Source organism: Chionomys nivalis, chromosome 23 (assembly GCF_950005125.1).
Source record: "Chionomys nivalis chromosome 23, mChiNiv1.1, whole genome shotgun sequence".
Classification (NCBI taxonomy): Eukaryota; Metazoa; Chordata; class Mammalia; order Rodentia; family Cricetidae; genus Chionomys; species Chionomys nivalis.
This window is the reverse complement of record NC_080108.1, coordinates 38,903,367-38,919,534: the sequence shown is the minus strand read 5'-3', so window position 1 is coordinate 38,919,534 and position 16,168 is coordinate 38,903,367. Positions and strand designations below refer to the sequence as shown.

Genomic DNA, 16,168 nt, shown 5'->3' with positions numbered 1-16,168 from the left:
GGGGCTGTGAGTGAAGCCCTGTGTTTCCAAAGGCAAAGCCAGATCAAGAGGAAAGAACGTTTTAGAATGGGTTTATCCAGAGATCCAGAAGTGTTTACCTCACTCCTTGGTTTTATGTCTTGCTGTCTATACATGATGCCCAAGAATATGAATTAGAAATATTATTTTTTGAGGCAGTCAGGCACCTTCAAAAGATACTCAATGATGGGGGCTGGAGAGATGGCTCAGTGGTTAAGAAGAGCATTGTGTGCTCTTCCAAAGGACCAGAGTTCGGTTCCCAGCAACCACATGGTGGCTCACAACCATATGTAATGAGGTCTGGTGTCCTCTTCTAGCAGGCATATATACAAACAGAATATTGTATCCATAATAAATAAATATTTAAAAAAAGATACTTAATGATATAGTCTGAAATGTTCATAAAATGGGCTTCTAATAAATGCTTTGTCACCAAAAATGGTCCCTCAAATTCCCCCCAACCACCACACACAGGGGACATGGTCTCACTATATATCCCAGTATTTCCTCTCCCGCACACAGGGGACATGGTCTCACTATACATACCAATATCTCCCTCCACCACCACCACACACAGGGGACATGGTCTCACTATATATCCCAGTATCTCCTCTCCTGCACACAGGGGACATGGTCTCAATATATATTCCCCCCTCCCCAACACACACAGGGGACATAGTCTCACTATATATCCCCGTATATATAGTGGTTTAGAACTTGCATTTAGCTTCTGGAATGCTGGAGTTACAGATGCACACCACTAAGCCTGGCTCCCCAAAGACTTTCTCCAATTCTCTTACATGGGTTTCACAATAAACTGTTACCATTATAAAAGTTACTTACCAATTATTGCCAAATTGTGTTCTGAGCCACAAGAAATCTGTAAAGAAAATATGTGTCATGAGAAAAAAATGGATATATGTCTCAGCTGGTAAATTTTATGATCATAGTTATTTTATAATGGCATGCACATTTATTTTGGCAAATCTTAGAAAGATGTAGAAAGGAGCATCACATACAAAGGTTAAAATTATAATTATAACATATTCACAGCTATATGAATATAGCTGAATATATATATATATATGAAGAAACATTGAAAAGAAACGCATCAAGATGTTAAAGTTGTCTTTAGCTAATTAGACTACCAGTGATATTTTTCTCTCTGCTTTTTACTTTTCAAATTTTCTTTTTTACTTAAAATTTTTAATTAGTTTAATTTTTTTCATTTTATTTTACGCGTATGGGCTTTTGTCTGTATGCATGGCTGTGCACCATGTCCATGTAGTAACCACAGCGGTCAGAAGAGGGCGACAGATCCCCTGCAATGGGTTTTCAAACAGTTGTAAACTACCTTGTGGGTACTAGGAATTGCACCTGGGTCCTCTGTCAATGTTCTTAATCTCCAAGTCATCTCTCTAGCACCCCTCACACACATACTGAAGTTGAGCCATCTCTTAGTACCCTTCATACACATACAGAAGTTTAGACAGTGTCTCATGTAGCTAAAGCTGGTTTTAAGCTCTGGCTTCTATCTTCTAAGTGCTGAGATTACAGAAGCGGGCTGCCACACCTAGTACATTTTTCTAAATTTCTATAACACATATGTTACTTTAAAAAACTGGAAAGATAGCAATAAAGATAACAGTTTTCAAATACTGAATTAAAAAGACCATCACTGTCATTTAATGATAAAATGAGCCAAGAAGTCAGTAGAAGCAGATGCTTCTCTTCTGTCCCCTCTCCTTCCAATCCAGACTCCCTGTGGCCTCTGAACACATGGTGTTCTCTTGTGCTTGAGTCTATGCCTGTTCGTCCACCCAGCATGGCCTCACCCCACTGCCTACACAGAAGGCTCCGCTCACTTTTCACCTGGAGCACCTACTGAACTCTGGCTCCAGCGTGTAGGCTGACTCAAGCACCCCTGTCACCTGCCCATCTACCAGGCATCACAATGCAGCGGGCATCTTGTCTTCTAGTATTTCTTCTGGTCTCTGCACTAGCAACGTACCCTGAGAACACAGCTGTGTCCCACCTCTGCATTGCGCTTGTGAAATGTATGAAGCCTGGGGCTCAGCTAACATCTGACAAATGAGAGAATGAATACAAGCACCATGTGCATGAAAGAAAGAATGCCTCAGAGTACGAACAGTTGGTCATTCAGGGTTCTGAATCCAGTCTCTGAATCCAGCCACTGGCAGATACTTCTACCCCTTGGGTCTCAGGAGGAGGTGACAAGGGTGGAAGCGCTAGGCGGCCCCCTGGGTGCTAATTAAGAGTCTACACTCTGAAGAAGCATGTGTGACCTGCATCAAGATGCTCGCTTTAACCCCAGGCCTGAGGAAGAGGGCAGGGCCATGTACATCAGCTACAGTATTACAACAGAGAGGAGGCTTGGCAAGAGGACATGGTTTGTCCTGGGTTCCAGGGCAAGTCTGAGTGTGAGAACTTTTATGATCACAGGGGTGATTCCACAAGAGTGAGGGCATCCAGCCTTTCTGCACCTGGCTTATTTCATTTAGCAGAGTGCTCTTTGGGTTCATCCATATGAGTCCACAAATGACTGTAATTAATACAAGTACATTATATTCTGGAAAATGCTGAGTGGCAGGAGTTACAGCCTTTGCTGTGCAAGCATGAGGACTGGAATGCAGATCTCCAGAGCAGATCCCTAGAACAAGGTGGACTGCAAAACGTTTTATTTTGATTTGGTGTCAGAGACCCTGCCTCAGTGAATAAGGTGGAAGAACAATGGAAAATGATTCCCAGCCTCAGGGCTTCACATGTACACATATATACATGTACATAAATGCCCACATACACATATGCTCACTTACATGCAAACATGAATACACACACAGAGAGAGACAGAGACAGAGAGAGAGAAGGGGGAAAAGAGAATTTCTGAGTGTATCTTAAGCTTTCCCACCACAGAAAATGACAGTATGTGAGATAATGCATAAATCAGCTTGGAATTTGTACTTACTTCAAAACCTCATGTTGTACACGATATATATATATATATCAAATACCCGTTAATTAAAAAAAAAAAGATTGGGGAGGCTGGAGAAATGGCTGAGCAGTAAGAACATTGTCTTACTCTTCCAGTGGAACTGGGCTGAATTTCTAGCGCCCACATGATGGTTCACAACTGTCTGTGGTTCCAGTTCTAGGAGACCTGATGCCCTCCCTCTTCTGGTGTTCATGGGCACTAGACACACATATGCATACAAGCAAAGTATCCCTGTAAACATGAAGTGCTTTTTCAATTTAAAACATTAAAAATAGTAGAGCCAGTGTAACTCTGGTACTCTGACAGGTTCCTGTCCTGATGCCCTGGTGGACATGAAAGTTCAGATCACAGAGAAGTGCTCAAGGCTTTGAGTGCTGTGGGTGACAAGGACAGCCTGGCTCCTGAGTCTTGCCCTGCACAGAGTTGGGATCCCATGTCCCAGATTCAACAGGATACAGGGGACTACGCACATTACATGGACTCTGACAGAGTGTGTCAAAGAAGCCCCCTTGAGAAATGGCTTCAGACTGTCTCTCAGCTTGAGGTGGCTTGTCATTGACCCAAATCTCCCATGACAACTTACTGGGGACTAGTGGCACAGTAAGAGGTCACCGTAAGCTTTCTGGTTGTACTGAGACTGGCTCCCTAAGTCTGTCTGTTACAGGGAGCAACTTAGACTGACGACCAGGAAAAGCTTTGTTGTCTAACAGCAAGCAAATCTTTATGGAAGCTATGGTAGAGCTATCTGGTGAACTATTCAAATCTTTATGGAAGCTATGGTAGAGCTATCTGGTGAACTATTCAGATCTTTATGGAAGCTATGGTAGAGCTATCTGGTGAACTATTCAGATCTTTATGGAAGCTATGGCAGAGCTATCTGGTGAACTATTCAGATCTTTATGGAAGCTATGGCAGAGCTATCTGGTGAACTATTAAGCAGCCTAGGGAATGGAGCTTGCACTAAGAAAATATTTCAAATATTATGTGAACTGGGAAAAATCACATAAAAATTGTATCCACAATACAATATTCACTCTATGAATAAAACATGAATAAAAATGGCTGAGAGGAGAGACATTAGAGCCTGTCTCTGGTTTGGGGGTGAGGAAGACTGGGAATATGGTTTCCTTTTGCTTTCTGTTGAGTCTTATACAATAGTCTTATAATTGTGGGGCAGGGGAAATTTATTAAATATAAGAAAAACATTACGATGCATTCCTTCCATACAGGAAAAAAAAAACCAACTGACTATAAAATCTTGTGTGTTTAGAACTGGGGGAGGGGCTCCAAAGGTAACAGAAGTAAATTAACAGGGCGATTGCATACTGGTAGTAGGACTAGAAGGCATTTTGTTCCCACTAGTCTTTATTTCCAGAACATTCTTTCACTGCAGTGGCAGCAGCAGTGGTGTGGTAACAGTGATAAGAACAATAATTAAATCTGCCATAACCCAAGGACTCGTGTGTGCCAGGCTGTGCTCCAAGGCACTTTTGAAACATTGGCACATTTTAATCATCACAGACATCTTTCCAGGTATGTTTGGCTTTGCTCATTTTAGAGATGAGGAGCCTGAGGCTCATACATATTCAATGATTTCCACAGACTTCCACAGTTAGTTAAGGAGGCAGCAACAGAATTATAATCTGGGTTTGGCTGATCTACAAGCTACCATCCTTTACCACTGCTCCTTGGTGAAAAAGACAGGCATTGCTGCTTTAAGAAAAAACAAAACAAAACAACAACAAAAAAAAAAACCTTCACAAAACACAGAGGAAAAGGACTTGTTCCTGTTGGTTGGGGGTCACCCTACGATCAGGGACTTGGAGCTGACCAGCACCAGGGATCTGAAGCCAGCCACCAACAGACCATAGCTGCTGCAGTGCATTTAGGAGTGACGCAGTGATGGGAGGACTTTGTCAGGCCAGAGCCCAACTGTGAGCATGGAGCTTCTCAAGGCCTCTCCTTCTCTGTGCTCCAGCATAGGGGTGGGGACCCTGAACACCACACTCCTTCAGTGAGAGCATATAAATGGCCATTTGATTCACCTTGCTCCTGCCAGTGCCTACCCTGCACCCAGCAGCAGGCAGCTTTCTAGAAGACTATTAAGAATGGCGATCCTAAGCAAGGAAGCCAAGTCACTTCTAGGCCCTTTACTCTCTAGCTCCTGAGACTTCTGGCAAGATTTTAACCTCTGGGACCTGAATGTTCCCAGATATTAAAGGTGACAGTGTATCTTGTCTACCTTACAGAAGTGCTGGAGGACAAAGGGCCCTCCAGCCTTATACAAAAATCAGACCCCTGATGGAAACCCCCCTCAGTGCCGCTTGCCACTCTATTGGGAGGGCAGGTGGAAACTACAAAGCACAACTTATGAGGTCAGCATGAGGTGGTCCACACCCACCTCTCATAAACTCTCAGCCCCACATAATGGATTGCCTTTTCCATTCACGATGCACATTTTCTCTAAGGACATCATGTCATTTCAAGCTCACATGCATTCTACTTTTCTTGACTGGGATTTCCTGTCTCCCACTGTCTACTTACTAAGCCCTGGAGAACTGTGCAAACATCAACTTCCAACCCCAGCTGGCTGCTCCACAAGTGCGCTCTGTGTCAGGGTCCTTCCCACTAGGGATGCCTATTCACCGGCATTGCTGTGTTACCTACCACAGTCCCTCCATCATCCAATAGACTATCTGCCTAGTGTCTGCTCACAGCTCAGGCGCAGGGCACGAAGTGAGGGAGCAGAGGGGAGGCCAGCACAAAATAGTCCTAAGTATGTATGGGCGAAGTCTTTAAGGTGGCATTCCTGAAGAGATGTAAGCTAGGGGCTGGAGGTATGGCTTACTGGTAGAGGACTTGCTTCTCCAAGTTCAAGACCCTGGGATTGGACCTTGCACCACCACTGAGGAAACAGCCAGTTAGATGTGAACACAGGAGAGTGGAAGTGACTTTTCCGCCTCTAGCTGAGGGCCCTGGCCAGCTGCCAGCGCAGCAATTTCATTCCCTTCTCTAAGCTCTACCTGGGTGAAGAGAGCAGCAGGGCATTCCTCCTTTGAAGACTCCTCAGATGTGACTCTCAGTAGCTCCTCCTCCTGTGGGTTCAAAGCATTTGCAGGGTCCTCTCTGGGAACCCAAGTGTAGCTGAATTGGAACAGTCACTGGGACTGGGAGAATCTCTCAAGTCTTAAGACGGGCATGCCTTTTGTAGTGGAGCGACTGCGGTTCAGAATTCGCCAAGGCTTTATTTCAGCATGTTGACTTCAGTAAAGAGGGAATAGCGAACAGGATAAGCTACAGGAGAACATCAGTATCCCCATAGCAAGGCTCCCGTGTGTCCTCATCTGAGAAAAAGAGATCCCTTTCTAAAAGCATTAGCCGTCCTGTTCGGTGAGCAGCTCTGCCCATTCATGGCTGACTACTGGAGGAACTGACTCACCAAAGAGCTACACCTGGGAGGTCTGTATGGCAGGGCGGGCAGGAGAGTCAGGGTCGGTCACCCAGGTGAGAGCTGACATTCTCAGGACACTTTCCTCAGACTGCAAGGCTCTGCCTCAGCAGTCTCTTTCCTGCCTTGCATCTACTTAGACTCAGAGCCTATTAACTCTGCTTCTCAGGGAGTCTCAAAGTAGACTGGAATGCTATTCAGTCCTTCCTGCTCCAGCCCCGTTCCTTTAAGAACCCCTACGTGACTCCACTGCTTTTTCTCACTGCACTGCACTTAATTTTTCTAAGTTCTACATTGTCATGGCACTAAAATCTTCTGCTTGTCCCGCACACTCAGTCTCTCCTTTCCTATGACCTTTAGCTCAGCAGGACAAGTCCCCTCCCTGTGTCTATATTTCCAGTCCATACCCATACCCAAGAGACACACAGACATAGTCTAAAATATACTGCCCCAAGGATCACCTCAGCTCATGGGAGACCTGGCCCCCTTTACCTCTCACCTTAGCTATAATTTGTTTTAATCAAATCTCCTCTGAATTTCCAATACTCTCACCACTTAATATGGGGTAGCAGAAAATGCAGAAGGGTCTAAAAAACCTGGCACTCTTGCTCCCTAGCCATTGGCAGCTGGCAAACCCCCTTTGTCTCTGAAAATGGGATACGTTATAACCACCAGACCCATCTCACACATCCACAACCTGTCCAGCCTACCGCACGTGCACAAGCACCTTGCCATCTGCAGAAAAAGACTCTACTCTTCATTCCTTTCTAAAGATATGATTCCAAGACATAAGATTGGGGGCTAGCTGCAGCCTGTGAAAACAGGCTCTAGGGACGAGTCCCCTACTGGATTAACAAGATTAACAAGAATGAGACCTCTATGGGAAGAAGCAACAGATCCTGTGCTGGGCCCAGGGTCTGGGTTTCTGTACTGCTCTTGTCCTGAATGACTTTCCTGTTGATATTTCATAAGATACTCACTTCACCTGCTTTCCCCTCTGCGCCAAAGTCTGCCACAATCCTTGTGATATGAAATATCTCTGATCCTTGCAGATTGAAAGAACCTAATATAACAATGCATCTGGGTTCAACAAAAGTATGCCATCACACCCTTGGGAACAACATGGAAGAAGCCATGTACAGAAGACAGCCAGTTTGGTTAAACTCAAAGCAACCAATACCTCTGGGACAGGCAAACACTGTAGAGCAGTGGTTCTCAACCTTCCTAGTGCGGTGACGCTTTAATACCTCATGCTGTGGTGACCCCAACCACAAAATTATTTTCATTGCTACTTCATAAATGTAATTTTGCTACTGTTATGAATCGTAATGTAAATCTCTGTGTTTTCCAATGGTCTTAGGTGACCCCTGTAAAGAACTGTCCAACCTCAAAGAAGCTGTGTCCCACAGGTTGAGAACCACTGCTGCAGAGCATTCTTCTCAAAAACCTTTAACTCTAGCCCCAATCACCACATACACTAAAATTAAAAAGACTAACAAGACAAAGTACTGGGGAAGATGTGTAAGAGCTGAAGTCTAACACTGTTGTCAGGAGTGAAATTCAATAGTTGCTTAAAAAAATAATCTGGCAATAGCTTTTAGAGCTATTATATATATACTTAATATACATATGCCAGGAAACACAAGTGCCCCAAACTGATACTTGCTCATCCACATCAAAAGACATGCCCAGAGTGTTCATAGTACATCACTTACCAGAAAATGGAAGTATAGCTCTGTGATAGAACACAAGACCCTGGCTCCTCTATGCCAAAGTAAATATTTTTAAAGAAAGATTTGGTATTAGTGTAACAGGAAAAAATGTAGTCCATGCAGAATACTTTATAGTGGTTAGGTATGTAGTACAGAGGTACAATGCTTCCCCTGCTTGCACAAAGCCCTGGGTCACTACCCAGAACTCACAGGAAAGGAGAGAGTTTATGTTTGAACGAGACACCCCATAAGTTTAGGGCATTGGATCACTTGGCCCCCAATTGATGATACTGTTTGGAAGGTTTTAGAAGTGTGGCCTTGCTGTAAGAAATAAGTCACTAGAGATGAGCTTTGAGAGTTAAGACTGTTCATTCTCTCCGCTTCATGCTTGCAGTTCAAAATTTAAGCCCTCAGCTTCCTGTTCCTGTCACCATGCCTGACACTTCCTGCCATGTCTTTCTGCCACAACTGACTCTTGTCCCTCTGGAACTGTTTGCACAGATAAATAAATCCTTTCTTCTCTAAGTTTCCATGATTGTGGAGTTACCACAGCAACAGAGAAGTGACTGATGCACACCTTTCATAGCAGGGAAATAGTAATGACATTCACAACATGAACGGAGCCTCAAGAATAATACTAAATAAGAGAAGCCAAACACAGGCAACCATACATTTGTATGATTCTATTTGTGTAAGCTAAATATAAAATATACACATAAAAAAGGCAAAACTTACTTCAGACACAAATCTAACTGTTTAAAGGAGCAAGAAGGAGCTAGTCCTAGTGGTCGTTGACACAGTACTCTGGTTCAGCAATCTCTTGTTAAAAACGAAGCAGGGACAGATTTTCAAGGAAAAAAAAGAAAAGAAAAAGATTGTGTGAATCTGTTTTCTGGGATTATAATCTTAAGTAATTCTAAATAATAGTAATTGTCTTTGTTCTTGAAAAAACAAAACCAAACAGAAAAAGAACTACAAAACATCTTACATTACATAGTAGGCCCCTTTCCTCCACAGAATATGTGTCAGTTCTGAAGGTATTTTGTATGCACTTTTGGACTATGCAGATGGAAAAATACATTAACATTGTTGGAAGCTAGAATCTCACTGCTGGTGTAGGAAATATAAGCAAGGAACTGGGGAAGCAAAAGAACAGCCCCGCAAACATCACACCAGAGGCCAAGGCATGACGGGAAATTACAGTCCCATACCCACACAAGCAAGGTGCTTAAGCCAGTGCAAAACTGCCTGGAAGCAGTGACCCCACCCCCACCCCAGCATCAGTGAGTTCCCTTACTGTACAGATCTCTGATCCTAAATCCTTTCTAACTAAAAGAAATCAGACTTCCTGAAAAAGTGGCAAATTACAGGGTCAGGAAAGAACAACTGGAAACTAAGCACCCATTTGGGCCAGGAAGTAAGGTGACACAGGGGTCCTACAAAGACAGAGTGCTTGGGAAATGGAAAAGGACATCGGAGCCACTTGACAGGGTCCTCACCAATTGGGTTTAGAGATAATGTGAGCGTTAAAATGAATAATGACCACACTCGATTATAATACACTGAATAAAATAAAAATCCATGAATATATACTGTGTAATAAATAGGGAAGTAGGGAAATCTCCTCCTTATACTGGGATGTCATAAATAATAAACATAAAAGGAATAATTGATTTAGAAAAGTTTTACAACCATTACAATAATAGTTAATGCAAGGATGAATCATTAATTCACCTTAAAACTGGCAAGCAAAAGTCCAAGAGGAGTGGTCCATTCCTAGTCTCAGCCATCTCACCACCATTACTGCTAGTTACACCGGGAAAGACAGGAGCTTCACAGAAAAGGGGTGGACACCACTTCACCCAAGACCTGAGTGAACATCACTAATAATAGGATAAACCTAAATCAGATTTCTGCTCCGAGGATGTATTAAAGGCAGGCATGCCATCAGTTATTTAGTATTACTGCCAAAAGGGCAGAGGTGAAATCTAATCACAAGGAAAAAATCAGGTAAAACCGATTGAGGGACATAATACGTGGCTACAGAACTGTCCTGTACACTTAAAAAACATAACTGTCACGGAAGACAAAGTAAAGCTATCCTGGATTAATGGAGGCAAAGAGACTAAATACAAAGCATGATCCAGGATTGTGTCCAGGATCAAAAGGAAAAGCAGCTAGGACAGAACCATTGAGGCAACTGGGAAGAAACTGTGAAGGCTGTCCACAGAGGGGAGGCAGAGGGTCACTGACTAGAAGAGACACAGATGTGGCCAAGTAGATGGCTCAGTGGTAAAGTGCCTGCCACAACACGAGGACCTGAGTGTGGATCCCCAGCACATATGGAAAGCTGGTAGACACCTGCAGCCCAGCATGGAGGGTGGGGGAGGGGCTAAGGAGTTAGAGACGTGTGTCCTGGGGTCTGTCCATAGCAAGCTCTGGGGTTACCCTGTCTCAAAATGTAAGGTGGAGAGCAACAGAGGGAGGCAGACAACATGGACAGCTGTCCTTACACACACACACACGAGCAAGCACTCCATATATACACATCCATACGCAAAACTAACAAAATTTAAAGGAAACGAATGCGTAGACATGTGGCAAACCATTATTGCAGTGCCACACTACGACAAAAACTTACACATTTTTCCTTTCTACATGGAGTCTTTTCTTTTTTCTCTATTCAGCATCTCCTCTGACACATAAATCATCCCTTGGGGTTTTTTTATTATGATGTTTATTTTATAAATTGAGGCTCATGAACACTAAGCATGGTCCATGGTCTGACATTTGTAAGCCATCTGACCATGTTATGGGACCTGCAATTTTTGAACCTTCTTCATGATAAAATGGGATAGTGATATTTACTTGACAAAACTGCAAAGATTACATGAGATCATTGTTGCCAAAGAATCCCAGCCAGCTCCCAAGACAGTCAGCTTATCTTTATATGCGGTCAACACCAAGGCAATTATTTCCTATTCAAAAGGCTCCACAGCTGCCCACTGGTGTCCATGAGTAGGAAGGTTCAAACAGCCACTCAATCCCATCCAAAGCCATGTGTGCAGCTGTCTGTCTGGATCAGTTTTGAGGTCAGAAGGCTGACTATGATGTCAGAATATTAAGATTTATGACTATATTGGACAAATTAGGGCTCAAACCAACATTCTACCAACAAAAGCCTACCTGAATCTCCCTTAGCCTCTACATGTTGAGGGAGTTGGTAAGTGTGGTTTTGGTGTAGGCCCCCTGGATTCTGTCACAACTTTCTGGATTCTCTGCTGCACCCAATCTCTCCCTCCTCTGTCAAAAATGTCCTTTTGAAAGTCCATGAGGTTATTCTGTGCAAACTCCTTAGGAGCCTGGGTACTGAGCATAGCTCTCCAGCCTCTCTGAGTTGGTGGAATTATCCACAGATAACTTGCATGCTATCCTCATGGAGATCCCTACCCCATGGACAGCACCCTATTCCACCACACCAACTCAGGCTGCATCCTCCACTCACCGTAATTCTGGGGAGGGAAGAGAGGGAACACACAAGGAAAGATGCGCTTACTTTAGTTAACTAAGCCCAGTTCTATGTACTTTGTGTAGATTAGCTTGTTATAGCTCTGTTTTATAGATTAGTTGAGAAATAGGGTAAATCTTTTTTTTTTTTTTTTTTTTTTTTTTTAAGACAGGGTTTCTCTGTAGCTTTGGAACCTGTCCTGGAATTCCCTCTTGTAGACCAGGCTGGCCTCGAACTCACAGAGAACCATCTGCCTCCTGAGTGCTGCTGGGATTAAAGGCGTGTGCCACCACCACCTGGTTTAGGGTAAATACTCTGATTAAGAAAGAGCAAAGAGCTACTAAGTGGTCAAGCCACCCCAGAAGCAGTTGCTCCATTCATTGGGCCTTGCCATCAAGACAACACTATTCCCCTTGGCACTAAGTGGTTCTCACATGTCCATCACACTTTATCAGATAATAACTGGGCCTCATCATCTCTGTCTTCAGAGCTTTGCACAGTGCCAGGCACACAATAGGTCCTATCAGATGTCTGCTGAGTAGAAGTTCACCATTTGTGCACTTCCCACCGCAGATGCTAACGGGGTGCATGGAGCATTTATCTCTGAGCTTGCCCACTCCTTATGGTTTCTGGCAAATGCTTTCAGTTCTGTAAATAATGGGTGAATTCAGATGACCACTTATATGTTCAGAGTCTAAGTCAGGGGCTAACAGAAAGGTCGCCTAAGACCTGGCAGGAAGATCTCATAAAGTTGAGGAAAAGCCCCCTGGATGACCTCACAGGGTGGAGGCACGTAGAAAGCCGGCTATAGCGAGCAGGAGGCAGCAGCACACAGTGCCTTGTTGTCTCAGTTCTCTCCACAAGAATAGACAACTGCTGCAGGGATGAACCATTTGTGCACAAGACTCAGAAATCTTTGCTTCTGCTGCAGCTTCTCAGCAGAGCTCACTGTCAACCAAGGTGCAAGTCAACTGAATGTGGCCCTGACCAAGAGGGGTCTGTGACACTCTCAGACCCCTCATGGTAAGGAAATTTTACTTTTGCCCTCTACCCACACCAAACATGGTCTCCTGTATCTCCAGTTACCCTTAAACTTACTTTGTCACCAAGGATGACTCTACGATCCTGAACTTCTGATTCTCCTGCCCCCACCTTGTGAGTTCTGGGCATCTATCACCAGGCCTGGTTCACGCAGTGCCAGGTACAGCGCCCAGGGTTTCCTGCATGTCAGGCAAGCTCTAGACCAGCTATGTTGTATCTCCAGCCAGCACTTTGGCTTTTTAAATTAAAATGAAACAGAATCACTGAGATCAGATCCTAAAGTTACATTCTTGCTAAAATTAAAAGTGAAGTGACCTGGTCTGACAGTTCAGTCTAGGCACATTCTCCAAGTCAACAGATAAGCACGCTGCTGATGTCCCCAGGGGCATCCTGTGGGAGCCCCACTGCCTGCAGGGCAGCCCTGGCCTAGTCATCCTCAAGGCACCTTCTTGGTCCAGAGTTGTAAACTGTCGGGTTCTGTGCTTGGCTGCATATCCCTGACATCAAACTAACTCCTTCCTCACTGATGACACATTTTCATTGGCATGCTAGTCAGCCACTGCAGTGCAGAGGTTCTGGAATAACACATGCAGCAGACTGCATTTTCCACAATGCCTGCACAAACACCTCCCATTCTATAGGCTCTTCCCTTAGGGTGAGGTTCATTTCTCCTTCAGTGTGACTGCCCTTAACCTCCAGCCATAAGGTCAGGAGCAAACTAAAATTATCATGAGCTAGTATTTTGTAATTTAATTGGTGCACACTAATCATACAAAACATTGACATTTTCACACATGCATGTAAATGTACTTATATTATCCCCCCTCTCCTGTTGGTCCCCCGGCCCCTTACTCTTCCCAAATAATCCTTCTACCTTCATGACTTTCTTTTAAATCTAGATTCTGAATGTGACAGAAAACATGTGATACTTGTTTTTCTGAGTCTGGACCAACACAAAATCATAAACTTACTTAACCTTATATCTTTGTGATTTATTTTTGTGATAACTCCACTGCACAGTTCTGTAGACAACATCGTGTGTCATCATGTGTCATCATGTGTCATCATGTGTCATCATGTGTCATGCTGAAAGGACTGACACGCCGGGCAGGGCTGTGAATAACCACAGGCTGACAGTACAGAACGTGATTTCACTCCTGTGGTCTCAAGGAGCTCAAGCTGGCTGCTGAGCTGAGAGAACACAGGAACACATTTTCCCCATAGCCTCTACATAACTTCTGGACCACCTGACACCTCAATTTAGGCTTTGTGAAATCATAATCCAAAAACACAGCTGGCTCTACCCAGACTCCTGACTTCTATAACTATTAACTGATAAATACATACTGTTGAAACAAGACGGGAAAGATGGGGCTGGAGAGATGGCTCAGTGGTTAGGAGCACTGGCTGCTCTTCTAGAGAACTCGGGTTCAATTCCCAGCACCCACATGGCAGCTCACACCTGTCTGTAACTCCAGCTCCAGGACTTCTGATATCCCTAAACAGACACATATCCATGAAGGGGGAAAAAAGGAGGGGAAGATTACTGATAAAGTAACAGGCAGGTTTCAGCAGCACACAGCGTAAAGGACAACACTGGAGGGTTTGTGGGAAAATCTACTCACTAGACTAACTACTATACATGTTCTTTTCTTTTTCTGTCACTCTGAGAAGAGCACGGCCTCACTGAGCTCTCATATAAGTAAACAATGTGTCAAGAGCACACACGGAAACCCTAAAACACACGTTGTGATGGGGTAAGTCGAGCCTCCCAAAAGCTATGCCACACACATTTCTCTCTTCAAGTTCTTTTTAATATAGATCAGGGAGTGTTGCACATCCACAATAATTCAACACTATTTTTGAATCACTTCTGGTCCTCCTGACTCTACCTCCTAAGATCTGGGATTACGGACACATGGCACTACACCTGCTTTATGCAGTACTGGGGCTCAAACCCAAGGTTTCCTGCAAGCTAGGGGGTGGTACATTATCAACTGGGCTACAGCCCCTGCCAGAGCTCAAATACATATATCTTAAAGTTTTGTTATTATTTTATGTGTATGTGTGAGTACCTGTCTACATGCATGTATATGCTCTTCATGCACGCCTGGTGCCCAGGGATACAAAAAGAGGGCTCAGATCCTCTGGAACTGGAGTTACATACCACTGCCCACACTGCCACTGTTGGCCAGGTGCATCAGGAATTACAAACGGAAGACTGCGTGGCCTTAGGACCTGGCTTTTCAGTCAGAAAGTCACCATAAGGGTCCAGGAGACAGCAGGTTTGACCTCTGACCCTATCACCTATTCATTCTATGAACCTGGACATGTCACTGCGACTGTCTTAGCTCCAGTTTCCTCATATGTGTAACAGGAACCATAGTAACAACCCGAGACTCCTTGATGATTGACCTTAATTCCTCACACAGCTTGGGTATGACAGGTGCTCATACCCAGGCTCACCTGCCATTTGTCTACTGGCTATGTAACACGGAAGTGTAAAATTGCAGAGGGAAAGAAACATTTTCCCAGGACTGTTTTTTTTTTTTAATTTTCATTAACAAAAATTATGGAGAAAAGAAAAATTTAACTATGTGTTAGCCATTATAGCTTCATGAACAAAACATTACTGCTTCCATCAACTACCACAGTGGTTTCATTCAGAAAGAGGCCCAGTGATGTGTCCAGATTTATAACAGAAGTGGAGACATATCACCACAAGACATCTCTTCAGCGAACTATAACATCTGTGCAAGTAACAGCAAAAATGTGCACAAAAGATTTTTAATGGCCTTGTGGGGTTGCAAAGCTGGCTCAGCAGTTAGGAACACTGGCTCCTCTTCCAGAGAACCCGGGTTCAATTCCCAGCACCTACATGGTGGGGTGGCTTACAGCCATCTTTAACTCGAGAGATCAGGTGTCCTCTTTTGGCTTCCATTGGCATACAAACATGCACATGGTACACCGATATACATGCAGGCAAGACACGCATAAAAAAATAAAATTTAAAATCTTTTTTTAACTCGGACTGAGGATATAGCTCAGTTGGTATAGCGCTCACCAGGCATGCATGAAGCCCTAAGTTTGACCATAAGTACCGCACAAACTGGGTACAATGGCAGCATATGTCTGTAATCCTAGTCCCCAGGAAGTGGAGACCGAGGGTTAGGAGTTCACATAACCAGTTTGAAGCTCCAGGAGACCCCTTTTCTTTTCATATCATGAAAGAGAAGTGGAAGGACATTCACTCACTGTACATTTAGTGAACACTTAGCATGTGCCCAGGTACCATTACAGCACAAGGGAGACAAAGATGACGACAATGTTCTTGTCTCCTAGGAGTTAGGAACGACTTAACGCCTGCTATACTAATAGTTCAAAGTTGGCTGGACGATGAGCAAGGGGTAGGGCGTGGCGTGGGTAAC

The 16,168-nt window shown here is 44.0% G+C and overlaps 1 protein-coding gene across 2 annotated transcripts in view; it reads right to left on the bottom strand.

Annotated features, from left to right (window-relative positions):
* Nucleotides 1-16,168, bottom strand: part of Sergef (secretion regulating guanine nucleotide exchange factor) — a 213,655-nt gene that overhangs the window by 77,592 nt on the left and 119,895 nt on the right. For both annotated transcript variants that reach the window (XM_057756136.1, XM_057756137.1), the window contains one exon: nucleotides 862-898. In XM_057756136.1, the coding sequence (XP_057612119.1) occupies nucleotides 862-898 (37 nt within the window). The remainder of the gene's footprint in view (nucleotides 1-861; nucleotides 899-16,168) is intronic.